The 25,822-nt window shown below is 39.8% G+C and overlaps 1 protein-coding gene and 1 pseudogene across 3 annotated transcripts in view; one reads left to right on the forward strand and one right to left on the reverse strand.

The window, feature by feature from the left end:
* The window catches only part of LOC145467218 (uncharacterized), a 26,919-nt gene extending 2,123 nt beyond the window's left edge, over positions 1 to 24,796 (reverse strand). The window contains exons 1-8 of one of the 2 annotated variants that reach the window (XM_081450774.1): positions 24,529 to 24,796; positions 8,671 to 9,303; positions 7,735 to 8,031; positions 6,019 to 6,414; positions 5,301 to 5,591; positions 3,954 to 4,202; positions 1,505 to 1,777; positions 1 to 169 (exon numbers count right to left, since the gene is read on the reverse strand). The exon at positions 1 to 169 is cut by the window's left edge and continues 2,123 nt beyond it. In XM_081450774.1, coding sequence (XP_081306900.1) covers positions 1 to 169; positions 1,505 to 1,777; positions 3,954 to 4,202; positions 5,301 to 5,591; positions 6,019 to 6,414; positions 7,735 to 8,031; positions 8,671 to 9,303; positions 24,529 to 24,643 — 2,423 coding nt within the window. In that variant the 5' untranslated portion in view covers positions 24,644 to 24,796. Of the gene's footprint in view, positions 170 to 1,504; positions 1,778 to 3,953; positions 4,203 to 5,300; positions 5,592 to 6,018; positions 6,415 to 7,734; positions 8,032 to 8,670; positions 10,799 to 24,528 lie in introns of those variants that run through there. The other variant, XM_081450773.1, reaches the window with a different exon arrangement.
* LOC145467217 (uncharacterized) lies at positions 12,947 to 23,359 on the forward strand (annotated as a pseudogene). The gene is made up of 2 exons (XR_014042035.1): positions 12,947 to 19,062; positions 19,912 to 23,359. The product of XR_014042035.1 is annotated as an uncharacterized LOC145467217 (transcript).
* Positions 24,797 to 25,822: the final 1,026 nt, after the last annotated feature.

A 25,822-nucleotide genomic window follows, 5' to 3' on the forward strand; every position in this document is an offset into this window, starting at 1 on the left:
CCGGCTGGTTTGACTGGTGATTTCTCGTCTGGTTTTTCATCGTCTTCAGAAGCTTTTGTCTTCTTGGCTTTGATTAACAGCCACACTAACACGCCGATAACAACGAGGAAAAGGAAACACAGTGCTGCTAGGCAACCGACGGCGACTTTCATACTCGTCAGAAGTTTAGCTAAACAAAAAAAACCGAAATATTTATGATTTAGAGAAGGAAGACCCAACGGGTCACTTAGGCAAAAAAGCCCGGACCGGCTACTCCCTTATATGGGCAAAATAGGTGTGTGCGAAACCAAAGGGTATTGTCTTTAAGCCGTTTAAGTCAGAAATAGGATATCGATTTTGGTCATTTTGGTCTTAAATGCGGTATGGTTTTAGCCCTCGAGTCTTAAGTTGGGAATGTTTTTTGTTTTTTTTTTTTTTGTTACAAGAAGCTGCTATTTCATCATTATCGATAAGACCTTCAACAAAAACCCCGCCTTCATAATGCCTATAACATCGGTCGTTGATTTAAGGATCAGGTCATAAGTAGGGCATTAAAGTTTTGGTCAGGTCATAAATAAGGTACGGAAAATTGCAGATTTTGGGCTTTAATAGGGTAAGAGTTTCGAAAGCAGGTCGCACGCCCCCACCAAACTTTTTCTGGGAGTACACCCCCCGGATAACAAAACAAGTTGCCATGAGGCGCCGTTTAGCAAACGGCATATCTTTCTATTTGACATAACACTGCAGATTTAGCTAACCATCATGTTATAATGAAAAACACAAATTGATGGGACCGTATCTTCAAAGCAAGCACCCCAAAGTGTGCACTAAATCATTACCTGACCTGCTACTCGATGATCTAAGAGCATATGGAAAAACACTACACACAGTGTTGCGCCCAGTGTCTGAAACACCCCGTGTGTCCACCATTAGAATCGCCTTCTACTCTTGCAATATTGCGTGCAGCACTGTAACGTGGTTTAGGCCCTGTCTACTTACTCTACGCCAGAGGAATTTGAAAACGGTTTCTCCGGTTAGGCCTACCGTCCACACTAATCCGTCACGAAAACGGAGGAATTTGAAAACGTCGGCTTTATTTTTCCGGTTAGGCCTACCGTCCACACTAATCCGTCACGAAAACGGAGGAATTTGAAAACATCGGCTTTATTTTTCCGGTTAGGCCTACCGTCCACACTAATCCGTCACGAAAACGGAGATTTTCAGAAACGTTCTTTAAACTGGAGGAATTTGAAAACGTCGGCTTTGCGTTTAAGTTAAGATAATCGTGATATTTCCCTGCCCCGGCGAGTTTTACTCAAACACAAATTAAATGCAAAATGACCGCTGATTGTTGTGTTTTCAAATTTCTCCGGCGTAGTGTAGATAGGGCCTTAGAAATTGCAATTCAATGCTAAACACCTCCCTTTGACAAAGTAACAATCACAACTGTACCCTGCGAATTTCTACTGGCTATGTCATTCTCACTGTCACGTGTTCTTTTGTCTCCCTTCAATCTATAACTCACCATTTATCACTCTCATCTTCATGGAGGTCACTCCCAATGCATTCTGGGCTTTGCATTCGTAAACACCAAAATCATCACCAGTGATTTCTGGGATGCTGATCATGTTTCTCGAGAAGGACCGCTGTACAGGTAGAGGCTCATCATCCTTGTACCACGTGATGTCTGCAAATGTGGCGTTTTCCGTTTCACATTGCAGCGACAAATGTTCTCCTTTCTTAATGGCCATCTCCCCCTCTGTTCCAGTCCCCCACATTTGCTTTAGAACTGGTGGGACTGTAAAAGTAAGATCCTAGAGTTAAGTTATAACTGGCCATGGCAATAACTATCATTTTCCGGATATATTAAGAGTCTTTGGATACTTTGTCGATTATAAACGCCAATCTCTAAAATTTATTTGGAGGCATATTCACTTACTGGTTAGCGTAACAGACGCTCTGGGATCGTGCCTGATTCGACCTTTTCTTGCTAAAGAAGGTTTAGTTTGACAGTAGTTCTCCTCTCCCAAGAGTAAACTACTAAGGCCAACCCGACAAAATACAGAAGGCAGGAGTGGGTGGGAAGGAGATGGTCAGCCTGCAGTAGACAAGCATCTCATCCAGGGGGAACGATAATACTCCTCGCCGCAATTTCCTTTTCCAATCTTAGTCTGAAGACTATAGCAGATTTGCACGTTGTTGTCATTTCACTACAACTACCAGAATTCCTTTCGTTTTTTCTTTATTATTTAAATTTTGAAGTCCCAGAGGGGTTGAAATAACAAATGCGCTAATTAGCACGAGAAACAGAAAAAGTGAAGGATTCTGATAGTTGTAGTCAAATGACGCCATCATGCAAATCGCCTATTGTACGCAAGTCTCAGGCGATCGAAGTGGAAGCGTGACTTTGATCCGTCGTGCTTGTCTTAGAAAAAAATCTTATTGGCTTTAAGAATTACGAGACGGTATTAAGATCTTTCTGGCACTTTGAATCCCTTGAATTAGCTAAAGGTACCTTCATTTTCCATCTTTCGACCGTAAGATCAGCAGATAAGTCCCACTGATCATCTATGGTATAAAAGGGTCTAAAAAAACAGTCTGCATGCGAGTCAAGTGGCTCATCAGGGCAGAGCTTGTCGGCCGGTTTCTGTAATATAGCATGAAGCGACTGAGAGTATTTCTACCCTTCCCCTGGATGGGATACTAGTCCATCGCAGGGTTACCCCCCCCCCCGGCATTAAATAGATAGAGAACCTTTATTAAACCACGGTAAAAATTCGTCAGCTAAAAATATTTAATACATAACGCCTAATACCTAATACCCAATATACTAATAAGTATTAAATAAACAGTTGCTTTCCATGAATGCCGTGCGTTATTGATCCCCATTAAGTTCGCCGGTATTCATTTATACACCTGAGTGAAGAGAAGCAGTGTGAGAGTAAAGTGTCCTGCCCAAGAAAACAACACAATGTCCCCGGCCAGGGCTCGAGCCCGGACCGCTCGATCCGGAGACAAGCGCTCCAACCATGAGGCCATGGCGCCTCTCATCTAATCATCTGTGACCGAGCAGGGTTGCCCTATTTTGCTACTTACTTCTTAAAACCAAATAGCCTGCGAACAGGCTCCCGGCGAGGACGGAAACAAATTTCGGCGAGCGCGAAACAGAAGAATTCGGAGAGCAAAGCGATCGGGGCGGGAGCAGGGGAGCCTGTAGACTTTGTTTTTGATGTGCCTATCCGTCCTTGGTGATAAGCCTGTAGCCAATCAGTCAATGAGGTAATTAGACCTGTCAAGAAGCTACATTTTCGGTACTTGCAAACAGCTCTAAGCGAGCTAATCAAATAGTCGGGCCGGGCATTATAATATAGAGTGCAAGAGTAAGCAAGATGTTCACGGAATATTTCAAACTTAACATTGTCCCTCCAGAGCCGATACTTAGAGAGCTTAAAACATATTTTGCAATACTGAAATGAACCTAAAGAAATTATAAGTACATGATGGAGGTGTCAAACTCTGCGAAGCGACAAGCACATGAACAGCGGAAAAACCGGAAACCATGCCTTTGACCTCTAAAAAAATTGCTATAGCACCATCAAATGGCTCCACTCCACTAACTTCTACTTAAAATTCCTCCTCGTAACAGAGCATTAAGAACCCTTCAGAATCACTTGTGAAATAACGAGAGGTCGAGAGATCGAAACTTAAAAAAGAACGGCAAATGCACTATTGTAACGAGCCGACGGAGTCGTATAATTTTACAAGGATCTGTCAAATATTCATCTCAAAGATGTCAACAATCAGCGATTTAACTCATCATATCATGATACCAGGAGCTGGTATCATAGAACGGCGGCATCAACAGAATGTCTACAGGCTCCCTCGCTTCGTTCGGGCTCACCGGGAGCCTGTTCGCAAGCTAGAAACCAAAGAGACCGAACAAAAAGATGAAATGCAAAAGGGATTTTACATACCCAGTGATGTAACTGTTACCGACACGATGTCATCAGGCTCAATGCCATTACTAGCTCTGCAAGAGTACAGCTCGTGTCTCTCTGACGTCATATTTGTAATGACCAATGTCTGGCCTCGATGAAGGAATTTGCGGTCTTTGTACCATGTTATTGTGGGCTCAGGACCACCTCGGGCGGTACAGTTGAGAACAAGTGTCTCTCCGGGGATCTGGGCTCTAACAGGCGGTAAGGGATCTATACGAGGAGGATCTGAAACGAAAACAAAGAGCAGTACATCTAAAAGTTGACTAGCACCTGTTTTGTTCTTATCGGGACTATATAATAATCAATACTAAAAAGGAAATTGGTGGTTTGGAATTACGAAATTTATTAGGTGGAATACCTGTAAACTAGCTCTTAAGCTAAGCGTATATCCACGTTAAATAAAGCATTCATTCATTCATTCATTCATTGATTCATTCATTCATTCATTCATTCATTCATTCCTTCATTCAAATAAAAAAGGGAGACTAACATTAAGTCTTGACCAGAAGTGAAACCATAATTTTTACTTAATAATAAACAAATGGACATAGAAATATTGGCTGAACTAGGAAAAGGCCGAGTTTGCTTCTTCGACAACTGGAATGTCATGTGATGAGTGAATTATAATTAACATTTGGCAAAACTCAATAGAAAAATGGTTTCATAAAAGGAAAAAACAACGCACGAAAAACTTAAGCACCGTCTTTTTCTACCTATGATCTCAGAAGTCAATCGAAGTGCAAAGCATCCGAGATTCAATGGTCCATAGCCAATATTTCGATAAGTAGAACAAGTCTTCTACAGGTGGAAGCTGAAGAAGTCTGGTCCTAAGAGTAGCTCTACTAGTCGAAATATAGTAGCCATTAATTAGATCTTTCCTTGTCTACTTCCCTAGAAAAGATTTGTACCTTATATATATATATATATATATATATATATATATATATATATATATATTACCGTACCCAAATTCGCAGTTAGCCAATCAGAAGCTGAGTCTACTGTCCTGATATCCTGCGATATCAAGTCACTGAGCAGATATGGCTACGATATCATGCTCACTTGGCCGAATTTGGGTTCGGTAAATACCTAATCGTACCGTTTTTGGTACGCTTCGGTGCCATATCAAGCTCGTTTGGTCTCGCGATAGTAATTTGGCTCGACTACGTCTGGCAAAAATACCGTCGAACCATGGCTTGACCAAACTTGCCTGATATGCCGTCCAAACTTGCGTGATATGCCGTCCAAGCGAACCAAAAAGATATGATTAAGTATAATTAGAACACACATACAAGAGCAACAAACTAGACAGCCCTATCTTACATGTTATTCCAGTCGAGAAAGTCTGATAATCACTCCATATTCCTCCTCCAGCGCCGTTCACTGCCCGGATTCTGACCTGATACTCAGCGTGTGTCTGAAGACCAGTTAAACTAGTGTTGTTATGATTCAGCACAACCTTGAGTGATCCCTGTTCATCATTCGTCACTTTGTACTCTACGTAGTATGACGTCACTAGTTGCTGCTGCGACTGCTCAGAACTTGTCCATGTGACCAGGGCTGAGTGACTGTCCATGAGTTTGACATGTAGGTCACGTGGTGTTGAGGGAATAACTAAAGGTGTCGTAAAAACGTTCTTACTTAGTCTTATAAAAGTGTAACCATAGTTACCAGACTATATGAACGCAATCTCTATAATAGTTACTTTTAGTTTTCTTTATCCCGGGCTTTATGGAGGGAGCTCTGGACGAGTCACGGCTTGAGATACGTAACGGCTTGACAGCATTTAAATGTATTACTTTTTCGTCGGTATAATCGTAAAACCTTGAAGGTGCAGTAAAACTATTATTTTCAGAGACGTTGTTTCAGTCTAATTCCTGTTTTGTAGGCGTAAATCTCTTTTTAATTAGCTATGTTTCAGCAAAGTGTCCAAAATTGCTGTCCGAAGTTTGACCGAAATGAGGCAAAGTGTCCCAAAGTTAAGACATCCGAAATTTTAACGTGCTAAATTTCTTGCAAGTAATGTATTCCTTTTCCTCACCTCGCCCACAAACAAAAGGATGTGTAAAGTCAAACTCTTCATTTTCCCAAAGTCCCGAGTACGCATTCATTTTAGTGCTGTTCTTGTTGTTTCCTGGACTGTTATCCGGTAGGCCTGGGCCCCAGTTGGTATACTCCACCAGAGTTCCATCTGTCCAATGAAAGTTGTTTTCTGTGTCACGTGACAGCCCTATCCAGACTGGATTGGAGCTGGGATTGGCTGGTTTGACAAGTTGCAGGAACACGAAGTAGTTTTTATCTTCCGAGTTCAGTGTGGCTAGAGTTGCTTTCTCTGTCCTGCACAAGGATTGTGCCTCAGTCCAGGTCTTTTTGTCGTCGTAGAGTCTGAAGCAGGAATCTTGAATTGCATCCCATCCATTCCAACACGTCTGATCGCCTGTAAAGATATCTTTCTGTGAGATATTGCAAGTGATGCTTGTAAGTAAGCATATGGCGTATTGTGAGTGAGTAATCAATGGCGGATCCAGACCTTGAGCCAAGGGGGGGGGGGGGAGTGGGGTGGGGAACGTTTCATTTTGCTTGCGCTTGCCCTGCCGGCTTTTCTTCCATCTGTGATTTCTTCTTCTTTTACCCAAAATAAGCTGGCGGACCTCCTCCCTTAGATACGCCACTGATAATGTAACGTAACTTATTGTAAGTAGGTAACGTAATGTATTTTAAGTGATTTAAGTGTAAATGTAAGTATACTATTTGTACTAAGTAGTGTAACTGTTCGTCTTGTAATTATAGCATAACAAAAACGAAAAACAACAGCGGATTGTAATTAGGTACGCAAGGATGTCGCTCGCTTGATTTATTTATACTTGGATGAGCATGAATATTTTTCAGCATTTCTCTTTCGAGAAAACAAGGTTTCCCCTGACTGCCGAGAGGCTCTCTTGCTTATATATTCAGTGGATTGCCTATATGGATGCAATATTTAAAGAATGATTGCAGAAAAATTTGTCTTTGCACCGAAATTTCTTGTATTCCGCGGGGAAACAAAGGGTTCGCAAACCTTCCACAGGTAAATTTTGCTCGAAAAAAATCGATTGCCCTTAAAAACAATCCTCCAGTTTTCTATCAGTGATGTGAAAATGTTGCTACTTACCGGGAAAAATGGGAAATCAATATGAAGTTCGTAACTTTTTTGGTTTACACGATCGACGAAATTCCCGCTATTTTTCAAACTTGGAGCCTAGCGCTCAGCCAAAACTCGCGCATACTTACTGCTTTTCTCCGCTTTGAATACGCTAACGACAATTGCAGAGGAAGCTAGGGCGAGAGTTCTCCCTAGTCCCTTCTCCCTTTCTGAGTCGGGTAAACCAACATGCTTATCAGATCCACGTCTATTTAATTCAGTTCGTGTTATGAAGGTAAGGTTAAAGTCTACGTCAGGCCAGCGGACCATACACCGGAGCTTATCCCGGTTTCTGCAGCATGAAGCGACTTGCAGTATTTCTACTCCCCTCTGGATGGGATGCTAATCCATCGCAGGGTTACCCCCAGCATTAAGTTCACCGGTACCCATTTATACACCTGGGTGGAGAGAGGCACTGTGAGAGTAAGGTGTCTTGTCCATCAACAAAACGTAATGGCTCGAATGCGGGCCGCTTGTTCCGGAGTCCAGCTCGCCAACCTTTATAGGCCACCGCGCCACCGCACAACCCATAATACTATAACAGTAGATATCATTCCAGCCATAGATTTTACTTACTGAACATAATAACTTCATACACATCGTTTGCCATCTTCCCGCCTTTTCCACCCTGGCAGTCCGCTGACAGGCCGTACTTGCTGTACGTGTCTTGCGCAGTAAGACTCGAAAGGCAACGTCCGCCATCTTGAATGGCGAAATAGACGTAACCGCGTTTGAGAGCAACGCGGGAACATTTTTCTTTAGCTTCCGCTCTTGTTTTCGGGTCACCATCTAACAAGACGTCTTTACCTTCTAATGAGGGGATTCCTGGCGCCGATGATTTGTCGGCATAGCAACCGATATGGTGTGATTGCACTGTGGAAAAACCCAACACTGAGAATTAGCAGATATACATGAAGGATAACATAATTGTATTCATTCCTGCTAAACATGCTATACGAAGGACCTATTGTAAGTTACACCACAAAAGTTTTAAACAGCTGGGGCCGTGAGATCAAATCTACGAACAAAGTAAGTTTGAATCAGAAAGCAACCTCGTACCCAATTTCTTTAATTTTTTTACAACCACACCACAAACCGCACCCTTTTGAAGGACAAGCCCTGTGTTACGTTGTTTCCCTTTCTTAGAAAGAAAAAAGAATATCTTTAAAGGATATCAAACAATCCGAAGTGGCAGAAGCCTAATCATAACCATCTGCATGGCTATATAACAACCCAGGCCGATTTGTTGCAGACCAGCAGCTTGTGACAGCATAGGGACTGAACTTGAATCTGGGATCTTCGGTTCGTCGTTTGCAATTGTAATCCCTCTTAATCCTCTCCATCCTTTATCATTCTTGTTCTTTTATGTTTTATCATTATCTCCTTGGTGTTTCTTTATCATAGTAAACTATTATTTTCAGGTTTCCTTCAATTTTAAGTTGATTTTTTCTCGGCCAAAATAACCCAAAATATCGTGACTGAACACCTTAAAGTTAGGTTTTGATTACTTACCTTCAATGGGACACCGGTCCTTCACAGCGTTAATCTCCTGCTCCGATAAAGACTTGTTATAAATTTGCACGCACGCGATCGCGCCCTTGTAGAATTGCGGATCACCGACCAAAGCGCCCATTCTTACATCACCCTGAGTGGCGATCTCAGAGCGTCCCAAGTTTAAACGGGACACCTGTCTGCCGTCTATCCACAGCTTGGCAGTTCCATCTGAGTGATCGTAGGACGCAGCAACGTAATTCCACTTTTTGAGCCGAATTTTGTCGCTTTCAATAGCGTAAGGTAAATTAGAAGCCAGGTTTTCAAACTTGGCAACAAGTTTGTTCGGGCTTTCAAGCCAGACGTAAACTCCTCTGTCATTCACTTTGTAATTAAACAGAGGCCCAGCAGAATTTTCAGGTCGTATCCAGGCCACAAACGTCATGGAGTTTCTGGCGTCAAGACCTCCGTTATTTGGGAATTCGACGTAACTTGATGAAGAACCGGAGAAGTAGAAGGATCCCGCGGGTTGCCCGTAGTTTCCGGGCGCATACTTAACGCCTCTTACTTTTCCTGGCGGGTTCTTTTGCTGACTTATGTCCTTAGCACCGTATTGTTCGTTGAGAGGATAAAAGGCAATGGGTTCTGGCAGACCTACATGGGAAATAGAAATCTTGTTAAGAAGGTAGGCTGTAGCTTGTTTCTGACACTCGGCCAGTGGGGACGATGGAAAAAGCGCGAGGACGACCTGCGGGGTCTGGGAGAGAAAAGCCCTCCTCTTTTCTCTCCCAGACCTCGCTTTTTTGGCTTCAGAATGAATGCCAATCAACATCCCAAGATGGCATTAATCTGGGCTCCGGAGGGAAAGCTAAGACCTCGTAGACTAAGTGACGCAGAACTGCAGAGAAAATTAAAGAAGGGGCAGCCATGGTTTGTAAGTCGTGGAGGGGTAGCATGCAGTGGTAGTGACCGAGTGGCCTGGTAAAGATCATATTCCCGGTCTATTTCATTCAGGGGTTCATGACATAATGTGATATGAATACACAAGGGATCCAAGACACACAGAGCACTCAAGACTCCCCACCTCCGAGGGACAACAAAATGGCACCCCCCTATATAACACGAGGGATCCAAGAAACACATGGCACTCAAGTCTCACCACCTCTGAGGGACAACAAAATGGCGCCCCCTTATAAAATACTGTAAATTTAGTTGGAACATGCCTCCGAATAACGCGCGTTAGTGATGGTTTACGACTTTCAATTTTGATGGCCTGGCACTGAACTGCCAGCAATGTTATCGAATTGTTTCTTTGTGAAATTATTTAACGTTTATCCGGGCACTGGAAAGATGCAACAGGCCCCGGATGGGAGCGGGGACTTTCATATAAAAAGTAAGGAGATCTGCTCGTCGTACCTTTTAGGGCTTACAAACGCGGTTTTGGTACCTCAGCCTCAAAAGGTCCACAGCGGGAGCGGTAGCGTTACGGTATTGAACCGAAAATATATGACAGAATATAATGTGTTGTTTTAGAATTGGTGCTTCTTAGGAGTGAAAACCATTTCAAGCCACGCCCACAAAACAGTATCTTGGTACCTCTTAGGGGTTCTTTTCAAAATTTCCCACGAGCACCCTCGTCCTTTTTATATGGGACCGGAGTCTCACCCCTGGCAACGGGTGAACGATAACTACAGGTAAGGAATATTTGAACATCAATCCTTAAAACGGATGGTAATCCAGTCATTTTTCATATTCCTTTCTATCTTTTCTCTGTTTCTTTGGCAAATGCTAGTTAAGTCTTCAGATATGTGCGTCAAAATGTTAAATTGCGAGAACATTAGCACCTGTTTTAATTGGCCGTGTTTAATTGTCCGGACCAATTTCTGAAAAAAACTTGACATAATCTTTTTTTCTTGGGCGGGGAAATATTTCACTCTCTCAATACTTTCAAGCAACCAGTGGGTCTATTTTTCCTACTGAAAGTAAGATTTTTGAATAACAAATGAACTGCTATTTTATTAGCTCAAAATGACACATTTATTTTGTTCACAAGGCGCCGTTTTAAAATAACGAGTGTAACTCGAGTCGCCTCAGTCCTCTCATCGCATATTTACTTTATTAGCTGTCGCCAACATAGACGAAAGAAAGTATATATATAGCATATAATGAGACAACAAGCATGTTTCTCAACCGTGTAATTGTGACTTAAACTGCCAATGAAAACTGAAACATGAAAAAATGAAACGTGCCCATTGTGTAGCAATGACAGATGCTATAGACGCAAAAATAACACTGTACTTCATGCCAGAAAATAAGTGATAGGGTTGGACAAGCTAGAGGGAATTTCAAATGTCAGTATAGCTACTGCAGACTGCAAATTTGAAATAACTACTCGCTCTGTCTCATTAATGAGATACATGTTTTGTATTAATAAAAAACACTCTCGAGCCAGTCGAAATTGAAAGCGTATCTCATGGTTCGAAAGTCTGATAACTCGTGCGTCATTGTTATTTTGACGGAGATGTTGCTTCAGCTGACAGAGAATGGAAACTTTAATTTCATTCTGATTTGAATTTCTCATAGAACGGTAAGTACAGTAAGTTTACCGTAATTTTGAACTAGAGAACTAACTAGGCTTACCTCAAGACAGATATTTTTGACAGTTATAAATTGTCCACTGAGAGATTTAAACTCGTGTTTAATAGAAATGGAAATGTTAGGATTAGTAAACCGTGCCATACATTATATAAAACTGATTCAAATTCACGTTTGGTTCAAATTATATGTACTGGAATGGAAAAATAAAAGCCTCAGTAAATTGATTCTGATGCGTGAGAGTTTATCTTTGACTCTCTAAAGTAATAAAGCATAAATAGGGATTTGGAGTTCTCTCGTAGTATTTCATTGTATTGTTTAGTATCTTGGTGTTAGTTTAAGTATGGAATGTGAACAAGTAAACAATATATGAACAATGATATCAACAATGATATGAACAAGGCTGTGATGATTCTTCTGTTATCTTGCAGACAAACTCCTTGAAGTCCTTGTTGTGATCTAACAAGCTGTACCAGACTTTTGTAGTTTTTTTCCTTCACACTCTGAAAGGGAATTAGTGGTGAGTACACATTTGATTTGATTCGGGTTCCCTCTAATAGTCAATACCCCCATCTATTAATCGCTTATTACTTTTCATCCATACACACTTTATTGAACCTCCCCCTTGTGATAGTCAGGGGGGACTCCCTTTCATAAGCCGTAAGTTAGATAAGTGGGCATCAAACGGCATGCTTTTTGAACCATTGTGGTCTAAAATTAATCATAGATCTTGGCCATGTTGGTGTGATATAGGGTATGGGTTTTGGGATCTAGTCAACACTTAGGCATGATTCTCATAAGAAACTTACCTTATTGTTGTTACTCATTGTTTGGGAAGGGCGATCTTGGTGCAATATAAAAAACGTCGGGAATTCGAGGGACTTTTTATCCAAACCGAAGCAGTCGGTAGCTTGGATCAAGTCTGAATTTGGGTATCGGGTTGTGGTCACGGTTAAATTACCTGGGTAGAGAAAATCGCATATTTTCGCCAATTTTGCTTTGGGTTTCAAGAAGCGGGGCCCCAGTTTCGGAGAATAGTACCTCCACGTACAATCATCCCCGGACAAAGTTCCTGCTCTGAGCTGACACTCTTATGATTGTTTTTCTTCACGCAGTGATTAAGCGAGGGATTTATCTTTGGTTTAATTCGTCCTTAGAAGGGGCGAGGAACCCCCTGAAACTCTAATTTGGTAAGTACGTATCATTGGTCGATTTTCAACGAGATAATTTTTTACTTAATAAGGAGAAAATACAAGAGATGATCAATGTTCATTTTTCTAAGAATAGTACAGCCTCTCCACACTTTCTTAAGATTCGATTTCTTATTGTAGAGGTTTCGGATTTAATGGTTGTATACATGTCAATCTTGGGGGCACTTGACTATTTTGAGGTCACACAAAAGCCAAAACTGATGCTCAAACTTCGTGACTGGGTTAGCTCAGGTCTAAACAAAATTCTACGTACATAGCTTAATTACAGTGGAGAAAAGTCATATATTGTTTTTAATAATTTATTTTATGTTCTGTTTATTGTTACTGTGCATTCAGAAGATTTTTACGCTATTAAAAATTGATTGTCACTTCACAGGAAGATTCATTTTGCTGAACCAGACTGAATTGGATTTGATTCTGATTTTGACTCCTCAAGTAACGGTAAGAACAGTAAACTTACGCTAGATATAAGATATCGTCTATTTGATGCTCTCGTTTTATAGGTTTATTGTGCGTTAAAAATGCCTCGCAAGAGTTATTAAAATGAAGTACTAATGTATCGTCGTCCTTTTTAGGGGGAGAGCCTTGTTGCTCACAAGGGCGAAGTTAACGTTGGATTTCGTTCCGAAGCTCACTTCTCAAGTAACGGATAGAATAGTAAGTTTAAGCATTGCTTTTATGACCATAAATGTTAAGTTGAAATACTGAAAGCATAAAGGAATAGCTGTAATGTTCAAAATACAAAAATCATGCCTTAGAAAGCAATCCTCGGTGACTTTCAGTTTCATGCTCGCTAATCTTCGTCTGTGGTTTTTATTTCTTGTGTTCATTTTGTTTGTGACTGTCAGTTCTGCACGACTGTCTTAGATTCTGACTGGCAGCTACATGAGCTTAGCTTTGTGTGTGGGCTACAGTTTTGGGCGTTTTTATCTGTGATCTTAAGATTTCCATGTTTATTTTTGTCTGTGAAGTGGAAGTTTTACACCTATCTTTGTCTGTGACCAAGACTTTCATTTTTGCGTGTTCCTGTGTTTATGTGACTTTCAGTTTTGTGAGCTTACCTTCGGCGATAACGTCCAGTTGTGCTTGTTTAGATTTTCGGTGAATCTTAAGTCATGTTTGTCTAACTTGGTCTGTGGCTTTCAATTTCCAAGGGATTTACCTTTGTCTGCATATTTCAATTTTTTGCGCCACCGTCGTTCCTTTATGATTAATAAATTTTGGCATTGCGTTTCTATATCTGCATGGAAAGAGGGACAAAAACAGAATTGTTAAAGCATATACAGGTCTTGAATGAACTTTTGATGGTTTTTCTGTTATCCTATAGACAAACAAAGTCCAGTGTAAAGAGACACTATCGTTGCTTTTGTATTCTTGAAACGGAGAGAACAAGAAGTGGTGAGTGTTTACTGTGTCATTGGTTGTTCTTCAAACAAAAATGACCTTAATAGCAAGAAAACATTTCTATGAAATAGCTAGACAGCAAAATTGTGAAAGTTCTATTTCACTTTGCTCTAAAACGTTGTCTCTGATGAAGCTGGTTAAGAACGAATGTGATACCTTATTACATGAAATTTTGGCGACGCTTTAATTGAGCGAATTTAGCGATTTTTCTAAGAATCGCTAAATTAAAATGCATCAAAATTAGGAGTCACTAAATCTAAATCGTCGCTTAATTAAAGTGAGTACAAAATGAAATACCGCCATGTGATCAGTTTCACACAATCAGTTAATGGCCAAGCTAAGAAATTCTGCAAAGAGAAATTTACCACCTGGTACTCGGGAGAGGCTCAAAAGGCAGTTAGACAGTGGGACAAGCTTGGAAAACAAAGAGGTTCATCTCAGGATGTTAGTAATGAAGCCAATTCACGCAGGCTGGCTTCTCGCATTATACGACCCTCTGACCGGCGCTGAAGGAAGGAAATGTATTCTCAGTTTTGTGAGTCAAGGAAATTGCCAAACGAGGCAAACTACTGAGACCTGTTGATCTATTTGAAGTAATCCACCGAACTTGATCGGTGTCGTTAGAATGTTAATGGTTAGCTACTCGTAAAAGGAGCATTGACTTTGTGTGACAGTGCAAATATGAGTCAGGACAGCATTAAGATAGGACAGTACAGTTGCAGTTTCGTTTCTTTCGTTCAAAATTAAATTTCGAAAAGTTGTATGATTGTGATTTAAATGAAGCTATTAACGTCTATGATTTTATCACATAAATGTTCTATCGTCCTCGTAAAAGTTTTCAATGCCTTAAATCGTCAAAGTTTCAGTTCGTGAAATCGCAAACATTAAGTGACTTATGTTCCAAAATTTACGAAAAATCGCTAAATTAAAGTGCCGCTAAATAAGGTTTTCCAAAATCGTTAAATTAACGCGTCGCCAAAATTTCATGTAATAAGGTAATAGATTAAAACAGTGCTGGCTTAATTATGCGCATGTCTGGATAGACATAAAAGGGAGCTTAAGCAAACACGACGCCGACACCGAGGACGACGCCTACCCAAATATGAATTTATATCTAACCAGCGAAATTTGCAATTGTCTAGATCTGTTCAATTCCCCAATGGTTATTAAAACGTGCCCAAGCCAAATATTGAATGACAGCGTTCAATTCCAAATGGAAATACGGAAAATTAGCCGTCGTCCTTCGCGTTTCTCAGGCTATGCAGAAATTGGTCATTTAACGTTCTTGTTTTGAAGAGGACGACAAAGAAATCTACAAAGATTTATAGCGCATGTGCACAGCTTTGTTTTAGTCATTAATTCTTTCGGTTTTTTTGGTGACGTTCTCGTTGCCGTCATCGTCGTCCCTTTATTGTTGAAAACGGCTTTTGATATTTGATCTTTTTCCACCTAATTCAATTGCATAATTAAATTAATGATTGTGTATTACGTATTCAGAACACTCCAGCCCAAATAACAAACTCGTGTGCTAATCAAAGCAGAGTGAAACCGAAAATAATTTGGATTTCAAGTTGATGCATTTTCAGAACTTAACATGGTCCGTTTAAACCAACATAAACCAAAATATCTAGCGAGATTTGTGCGATGAATCATGAACTTGAGCTGATAACTTCCATGCTAACTAACTAACAAAGAGGCAAATATTTCTTCAGTATATAGGTGTTACTAATTAGTAAAGTGATACAGGTTATATATGAAAACAGCATTTAACAAATGGTTAAACGTACTTGGTTCCAGGTTTGTGTACAGGTTTATTATCTGATATATCCTGACAGAAAGTGTTTGACATGTACAACGTAGACGAAGTTATACAAGTCATCTCAATCGGCCTCATTGTTGCAAGCTTCCTCCTCCACACCAATCGATTTTTAAAAGCCATCGAATTATGCAAGGAATGCTTATTTATTCTCAAAGACACAGCAGGTTTAAAAGGCAAGGAAATAAACAAGTCATTCTACAAGAGGTTATATTTTACTATGCGGAAAGCTTGTAGTATTATCAATGATAACACAAGCGCCATAAGATATGCAGAAAAAATTCTCGAAATTTACCGTGAAAGTGGCGAAAGACTTGAAGAATGTGTGCTAAGTGTAGCTCTTGCAGGAATGTATCTACATCAGAGTAAATACGCCCAAGCAAAGCAAATCTATGAAAAAGCGCTACTAATTAGTAAACAAATCGGTTACAGAAAGGCAGAAGCCTGCTGTTACAGAGACCTTGCAAATATGTATCGATTAGTTGGCGAATATGAAAAGGCTAGAGAACATCTCGAGAAATCACTTGCGATCAACAAAGAAACTGGAGACATAGCTGGTGAAGCCAGCTGTTACACAAACCTTGGAAATGTGTATGGATCAGTTGGCGAATATGAAAAGGCTAGAGAACATCTCGAGAAATCACTTGCGATCAACAAAGAAATTGGAGACATAGCTGGTGAAGCCACCTGTTACACAAACCTTGGAAATGTGTATCTATCAGTTGGCGAATATGAAAAGGCTAGAGAACATCTCGAGAAATCACTTGCGATCATGAAAAAAAATTGGACACAGACATGGTGAAGCCAGCTGTTACAGAAACCTTGGAAATGTGTATCAATCAGTTGGCGAATATGAAAAGGCTAGAGAACATCTCGAGAAATCACTTGCGATCATGAAAAAAATTGGACACAGACATGGTGAAGCCAGCTGTTACAGAAACCTTGGAAATGTGTATCAATCAGTTGGCGAATATGAAAAGGCTAGGGAACATCTCCAGAAATCACTTGCGATCGAGAAAGAAATTGGAGACAGACGTGGTGAAGCCAGATGTTACGCAAACCTTGGAGATGTGTATCAATCAGTTGGCGAATATGAAAAGGCTAGAGAACATTCCGAGAAATCACTTGCAATCAACAAAGAAATTGGAGACATAGATGGTGAAGCCAGCTGTTACGCAAACCTTGGAAATGTGTATCAATCAGTTGACGAACATGAAAAGGCTAGAGAACATCTCGAGAAATCACTTGCGATCAAGAAAGAAATTGGAGACAGACATGGTGAAGCCAAATGTTACGGAGACCTTGGAAATGTGTATCAATCAGTTGGCGAATATGAAAAGGCTAGAGAACATTTCGAGAAATCACTTGCAATCAGCAAAGAAATTGGAGACATAGCTGGTGAAGCCACCTGTTACACAAACCTTGGAACTGTGTATGGATCAGTTGGCGAATACGACAAGGCTTCAGACTACTTGGAAAAATCATCGGCTATGAGTAGAAAAATTGGCACCAGACATCAACTAGCTATTTCTTATCATAATCTGGCAACTCAATTTTGGAACTTTAGAAATTATAGAAAAGCTAACGAATATAACAAGAAAGCCCTTGCCATCCTAACAGACATTGGAGACAAAAGCGGAGTGGCGTCAGTCTACATCACGCAAGGATTGGTGGAGTACGCTGTAGGTGCGCATATCAAAGGAAAAGAATACTTTGAAGAAGCACTTGCGATAAGCAAAGAAATTGGAAACAGGAGCCTAGAAGCGCAAGGTTGCTTCCAGCTTGGACAATTCTTTTTCGTACAGGCTCAATATGCTAAAGCGGAAGAATATATCAAGAAGGGACTTACATTAAGTGAAGAGATTGGAGATATTAAATGTCAGTTCGATTTGCTCCAGATGATGGCAAGCCTTAGGATGAGAGATGGAAAGATTCAAGAAGCTATCTTGTATTTCTTTTCTGCTATCGAAAAATGCGAAGAAATTCGAGGCTCCCTCCGAGACAACGATCAATTTAAGATATCATTCTCGGATTGCAATATTCTTTCCTACAGGCAACTCAGCTCTTTACTCAGTGCAACCGGAAATCCTGAGGAAGCTCTGTATGTTTCAGAGCTTTCAAGGGCCAGGGCTTTGGCAGATTTAATGTCAGCTCGGTACTCTGTGGAGAATAAAATCTCTGCTAATCCTCGAAGATGCGCTGCTATTGAGGGCATCGTCGCTAAACAGTGTAACCGCACCTGTTTGTACGTCTCATATTCTTGTGACAGCATATACTTGTGGATTCTTAAAGGAAGCGGAGCCACACATGTCCAGTTGAAAAAAGCAAGTGATCTAATAGCCTGCGAAGGATTAAGTCAACGTTTGAAGAAGTTCTTTAACTTCAGAGGTCTTGGCGTTTTACCAGAGGAACTTTGCGAGGACGGATCTTTACATGATTTTCAGCCGGTCTCCAAATCATGCGAGGAAAACAGCCATGAAGGTTGGCGAAGTGTAAACGAAAGTAAAGACAACCAAGGACCCAAAATGAACCTTCCTATCTGTTACAAACTGATCATCGCTCCTGTGGCAGACTTACTTGAGGGCCCTGAAATCATCATTGTTCCTGATCGCGCCTTACACAGCATTCCATTTGCCGCATTAACCGACGAAAGTGGAAAGTACTTATCCGAGACTTTCAGGATCCGTGTTGTTCCTTCATTAACAACTCTCCAGCTCATTAATGAAATTCCAGCCGACTATCACTGTCAGACCGGTGCATTGATAGTGGGAAATCCTGATGTTGGTCAAGTGCATTTCAAAGGACGCCTCACGGACATTTCGCGATTGCCTTGTGCAGAAAACGAAGCGAGGATGGTAGGAGAAAAGCTGGGTGTCGAGCCTTTGTTAGGGCAGCAAGCGACTAAGCATGCGGTACTTCAAGCGATGAATTCAGCGGCCCTGATTCATATCGCCGCACACGGTGATGCAGAAAGGGGAGCAATTGCCCTTGCACCATCGTTTCGTGTTCCTAACGGGATACCTCAAGAAGGACTCTACTTATTGACAATGTCTGACATTTCAAAAATTCAACTGCGAGCTAAACTGGTAGTCCTTAGCTGTAGCCACAGTGCTCGTGGACTGACAAAAGCCGAGGGAGTTGTTGGAATTGCCCGAGCATTCTTAGGATCTGGTGCACGCTCAGTGTTGGTAGCGCTGTGGGCCCTGCATGACAAATCAACGGAACAGTTAATGGGTCAATTCTACGATCACCTTGTTGCCGGGGAAAGTGCTGGTGAATCTCTACACGAGGCCATGAAGTGGATGAGAAATGAGGGCTATGACGTGAACCAGTGGGCACCTTTTATACTGATTGGAGATGACGTGACATTTGATTTTGGAACGAAAGGTAAGACTCGATCAAAACACGAGCCTTTTCTATTTCTAGCAAAGGGCTTATGGTATTAAGTCACAATTTTCCATACATATTATCGATCAATGTATTATTTTCGGTTATAATAGGGTTAGTTTTATATATCTAAACGCGAAGAAAAAGAAAAAGACTGGTATCTAATAATATGTAACAAGACTAATAGTTAATAACAAACAGATGAGTCTGCGGGAGAGAAAAAAAATAAAATTATTACCATAATAATAATAACAACTGTTATTATTATTATGGTAATAATTTTTTTTTTCTCTCCCGCAGACTCATCTGTTTGTTATTTACTATTAGTCTTGTTACATATTATTTTATATATCTAATTATTTCCTTAGCATATGTCTCTTGATCTTGTGCTGCTGATGTATTTTCTTTTCCAACTGATAACTAGCTCTGTCGATCATGAGAGTGTAGAGCACGAAATTACGTAACGTGTATGTGATATAGCACAATTTTTGAAAGAAGAAAAAGCGAAGCGCGTTCTTAGCAATACCAGCAGACAATAACTTCCCATATTTTCCATGTGGTCTCAAGTTACCGTATTTTCTTTTATGACGGAATAATTCATGGCTTTAGCTTATTTACTTGGACGTGATATTGAAAAAAAAGATTTTCTTGTTTCATACGAGATAAAAAACTATAGTGTGAGCCAATCAGAGCGTGAGCAGAATCGAATGCGTTAATTTAATCAGTTTTGTAATTAGGTAGCTGCTTTTGTAAGAAACTGTTTAATTGAGGCCTTTTAAAGTATTTGAACATTAGCGTAGTCAATGGCTATATATTTTTTTGTTTTTGTTTGTTTATTTTCCCTGTCAGGTGTTGGCGAGAATGACCAGGACGACAGCGGGTGATCGTATGAGAAGTAAAACATGCCATGACCTCAACGAACAGTTTTAATGCTTGTGCTAAGTTGAATAGAAATTACAATCGAGGATTTCTACACAGGTTACATGTAGCTTGTAAGTTTCAGTTTTCTTATTTGTTTTCTTAGCGACGAAAGAAGATTTCAAACTTTCCCTGATACTGCAGTGTACAGCTGAGTCTCAGATAACTGCTTAAACCAGAAAAACCACAGTGCGTATGATAAATTCTTTGCATGGTATCGGGCGTTTAGGGATGATGATAGAAATTACTACGAATCTTACCTGTTAGCAAAAATAAGTATAGTGCAATACCAAAATGAGTTTTAACTGTCAAACCTAATGTTTTACCAGCGAAGCGTGCTGTTTAACTTGTAAATATTGTACATAAAAAGAATACTGACACTTAGTAGCAATTGTTAATGAGGAGCGTAGGATTTTAAAGTAAAGTATAGTGTCGGAAACAGCATGTACCTTGGCCGTTGTTACATTTCTGAAGAACGTTTTAGCAGAACATCTAGCTTTTGTTAGTATTTCATATATTAGGCAGAAAGAAAAGTTTGTAAGTAGCTTATCGGAAGTTTGGTTGCCAGAACACTGCAAAAGAAAGACACAGAAATGTTTACAATTAGCTTTGTAAATTGTTATAGCTGGGAATTGGTCAAAATTTCAACTGTCAGCTGACAACTAACACGTTTTTTAACTTATAGCTAAGATCTGAAATCCACAAAGAGTTTACTGCAAGAATTGGCAGGAATTTCAACTGATAACCGAGGCTCCGTTCTTGACACTACGTCGGAGAAATTTGAACATGCAGCTTTTTTCTTCGGTTAGACCTACCGTCCACACAAATCCGTCACGAAAACGGAGCTTTTCGAAAACGATCTTCAAACCGTAGGAATTTTCGTTTCAGTTTTGGACGAAAAACATTTTGAAAACAGAGCTTTTCAAAAACGATGACATCACGATATAATTCATGTGATTTCCCTTTCACAGTTTTTCTGGACCACAAGTCCATAAAGACCGGTGATTGTTTTGCTTTCAAATTTCTCCGGCGTAGTATGAAACGGGGCCGGAGAAATTCGGACAAGATTTAACCAAGCACCGAGATTCCAGTTTCTCTTTCTAGATTCTTCTTGCTGTTATCAGTCAAAACGGAACTCACTTCGTTATGCATGGAAAGTCGCGCATACGAGTAGGTGATGACGTAAGCTCATTTTTGGGGAATCCCTCAGTTCTTGTTTATTATCTAATCACCAAAAACGAAACGTAACTTGCTTATTAAATTAATACGGGGAATCCCCTTCTGTAAATAAAGTTATTGTTATTGTTATTCTGTAGAAGATATTTATAACCTTTTCACAGGAAACAGGGCGGGATTGGGATTATAAATAGAGAGGTTCAGAAATTCATTACGGTTACGCCGTAAAGGATTGCATTGTATTGATTGATTGTAATGAAAGAAACAAAATGTTTGAACGCAATAATAGTGAATAAACCTTGGTACAAATTCTTAGCTGTACTCTTTAAAAAAATCAACGTGAAATTTAGACCAAATTTAGAGTATTTTGTAGCCTGAAAGTGAACCACAAGGTTGAATTTTTTTCTGTTTCTATTTGGAGTGAAACGCTTATTTTGCATATTGAGCTGACGCTAGTTCTTAAACCGAGAGACGCACGCATGGTCTTACATATTTGCGTAAAGGTAGAAAATGATTAAACAAATAAAAATACAGGCGATTCTGAAAAATTAATTAAAAAGTAAATTCTTTTTTTTTTTTTTTGCTTTGGACCGGGCCTTGCCCTAGACGTCGCCGTCCTCATTGTTTATTCAAGTTCCGTGCTGCCAGTAGTAAGAGCAAATTTGCATTCCATGTGTCTGTCGTTCTTCTTTGGGTTACCGAGATTAAAAAATTAAATGCTGATGATAAACACACCACGCCCTACACTAATCATATGAGCAGGCGGGTGTGGTTGCAGGGCGTAATTCACGCTTTCGGCATTAATAGGGCAGGGCTAATTCAAAGAGCATGTTTTACTTTCAATAGCCTTCTCAGAAGAGGGATCGAACTCGGCCCGCATTTAATCCCTGCAGAAAACCTGTTTTGTGGGTTAGAGGTAGATTACTCAGTCAGCAGAACTTTCATCTGGGAATAAATTTCTAATGAAATGACGTTGTTAATATATAAACAATAACCTCCATTTGGCTCGGAAATATGCTCAGATATTTGGCCACGTACATTATCTGTTCCGAGATGCGGACAGTTTTCTGAGAGCGTAGCTCGAGGAAAATTGTGAGCTTCGAGATAATGTCCTACGACAAATATCCGTGCATATTTTCGCTCCGAATGAAAGCTATTGTGTTTGTTATCCATTCAAATATTTTTCACAACACGTGCAGTTTTGAACATTGGGGAATATCACTCGGATATTGCCCAGTTTTAGCTGTGGAACTTCGGGCACGTGACGCGTTTGAACCAGTCTTGCGGGAGAGAAAATATTTAATGGATTATAATAACCATTAGCTGCCAGCAACACAGACGAAAGGAAGTTATTGAAGTTTTACAAATTGAGTCGTTCATGTACAATATATATTAAGAAAACAAACATGAACTTCAACTGTGTGATTGTAACTCAAATTACGAATGAAACTGAAACACGAGGGGAAAAAAAATGACGCGTGCCTATTGTGAAGCAATGGTAGATGCTATTATACGAAAAAACAAGACTGTACCACATGCTACAAAACAGATTATAGGCCTGGATAGACTAAAGGGAATTACAAATACCACCGCAAATGTTAAATAACAACTCGTTCTATCTCTTTAATTTGATATATGTTCTGTATGTAGCTGGATATATATAAAAAAGATTCCGTGGCCAGTCGAAATCGAAAGCGTATGTCATGGTTGGAAAGTCTGATAACTCGTGCGTCACTGTTATTTTGAAGGAGACGATGTTTTAGCTGGTAGAGGCTAGAAATTTGAATTTTATTCTGATTTAAATTTCTCTCAGAACGTTAAGCTCAGTAAATTAAACGTAAGTCTTGAACTAAAGACCTAACGAAAACTGCTTTAATTTATCTTTAACATAAACTATTTCCGGGTTACCTAGTTCCTAGTCTTCATCATTTGCTACGCGGCGTCGGAGCACTGGGTACCACGAAAAAGCGGCCCTGTGACGCAGTTAAGTCTGATGTGACTATATCTAAGCGATATAGATGTTCGTTATTATTCTGATCTTCTGCTTACGCGATGAAAATATTTATTATGTCTCAGGCTTAGAGTCTTCATAGAGAAAAATTGACAAACAATCACCTTGGCAAAACTATACTAGAATGCGTGAATTTAGCACATTGTCGATATTGAAACTTTAGAATTATAAAATATGTAGAAAATAAGTTAAAAGGTATATAGCCGTTAAAGAATCAGTAAACCATATAAAAATTTTAATGAACCTTTTAAAAGTATTTTAGACAAATTATAAAAACTGCTTTGCAAAACGTCAGATATATACTTCTTCAAGCCAATAAAAATCGATAGAATTCAAAGTTGTTACAATACATTAGTATATACCGGCAAGTCCATTAACATCTAGTAATATTATTCATAGATAGGCTGGAAAAATAAAACTCAGTTTTTCAGCTGGAAGCGTCGTTTTCAAACGGCTAACAATGCACGAAGATCATAAGCATTAAAAATATAGCGACGCAAGAGTAGAATAAATGGTTTATTTTGAACACGGCCTAAAATTAAAGGTCAAATGATGAAGTAATTTTGAGTCTTGACGAAAATAGTTAGCATTGACTTGTCACAATGAGGCCTATCCGTTCAAATGAACACAACGAAGACTGAAATAAACATACATATTGTTTGAAATTAACGGCGCTTTATTTGCAGTTATGATGGTTCAACGATTTGGCCGTCATGCAAGAAGTTTGTCCGCAATTTTTTTTTCATTGCACACTGTTTACAAACGAACTTACAATAGGGAACAGCTTGGTTTTATCTTGGCTGTTCTCGGCAGACCAAAAATTCTCGACATGATGCTAATATCAACGGAACAAAGAACTGTTAGCTTTGAGTTGTCTCTGAATTCAAAGTGCTTTACAATTAAATAATTGTCCCTATTTATCTGTAAGACAGAGGGTTCACTGCTGACAAGTATCTATACTACACGATTGATGGGTATGTCCAACGAAAATTATCAAGCAAACAGTGAGGGGCCGTACATTGACGTTCATGTCCGTTTTAAAAGTAAAATAATATATTTCACAAAAGAATGGTTCGTTACTAAACCGTATAAACCTTCAGTCGGTAATCGATTACCTGTTTGTCCTTGGGAGCGAAGAAAATTAGCGCTTGCTAGGTTCGCAGTCTTATCATAATAAATTTTTATCCTTAATTCCGAGCAAATATATACAGCGAAATATCGTGACAGATCGTTATAAAAGGTGTCGCTGTGGTAATTGACTTTACGAGTCGTGACCACACGGAGCCTTTTCAATCATTTAACCTTTTTAACACCGTACCTGAGTTTGCAAACAAGCTAGGACTGTGTCGCTTACAACATACCTGTGTTCTGCCCGGTAGACTTCAAGAACAACGATATTAAGACAACGGCAATGAGTAGATTTGCCTCGTAAACCTTCATTGTCAAATACAGCAGGCTGTAACCATCAGTTGTCATTCAGTAGATTCCTTTCCGTGACAGAACAAAACACAAATCACGCGAACCCAAAAGTGGTTAAGTTTCATGCAATATTTCCGTGTTTTACGAAGCTGCACCAGCCACGCTTGATAACAAGCTCAAAACTGAAGAAATCATTCCAGATGCTATCGAGTATTGCTTTACGATTTGAGGACAAAAGCACGCAGGTGCAACAATGGGTCACGTTGCAGCAGTGATCAGATATTCTAAATTACTTGTGTTATTCTAATGAAAAATATGTTGAGTTGAATATCACGCTACACTTAGCATAACAGAATATTTATGAGCAAGCGAATATTTCTACTTTTTAAAGAGATTACAGTTGCTATCATACCTGCTTTGAAAGATTTCCGAAACATTTTATATTCTAAGCAAATTTTAAAATTACTTCTCAGAAGCACTTAATATTAATAAAATGTTTTTGATCTATATATTTTACAAGATTTTCTGTCTATTACTTGACATTATTTTCCAGAGTGCCGTAAATGAAGGTTTTGAATATCTGAGGTCAGAAGATGAGTCTTATTGTTTGAGAGTCAGAAGAAGAAAAGATTCTGCAACAAAATAACTTTTAGTGTTGATCTTGAAACGCTCTTTTTCATCCCGTCCTTCTTAGCCCGGGGGGTATTGGCGCGAGTGAAAGATTTTTTGCGATTGACTAAATTATTGGACTAAGATTTTCTCCGATTCAACGCTGGTTTCTTGCACGAGCCCTCTCCACTGCCTGAAATCTGAGCAAACTATTTGGTTACAGCACCTGCAGACCTTAACAGTTTTCAATAAACGGAATTTTACAAGCAGAAGTAAAATTTTGGTTACGGACCTGAGGACTGAGCAACCTCGTTCCCAGGGTCTGTGAAAACGAGGTTGAGGATTGAGTCTGGGGCTCTTGGGACGAGAAAAATGTAAGAGGGATAGGTTGGTGAACGCTGGAAACAGAAATACTATAAATCTCCATGAAAATGACACAAATAAATTGTACGCACTGTTAGTATTGTAAGTTTTGTTAGCATTGTAAGTTGTGTTAGTAATGTAGGTAGAGTGAGTATGGCAAGCAACGTTAGCTACAGTGGAACCTCGATTTAACGAACCTCTATTTAACGAAGTCCTCGATATAACAAACGATATTCTGTCCCGGCCAAAGTTACAGTAAAATGT

This window comes from Orbicella franksi, chromosome 14, assembly GCF_964199315.1.
Source record: "Orbicella franksi chromosome 14, jaOrbFran1.1, whole genome shotgun sequence".
NCBI classification, from domain to species: Eukaryota; Metazoa; Cnidaria; class Anthozoa; order Scleractinia; family Merulinidae; genus Orbicella; species Orbicella franksi.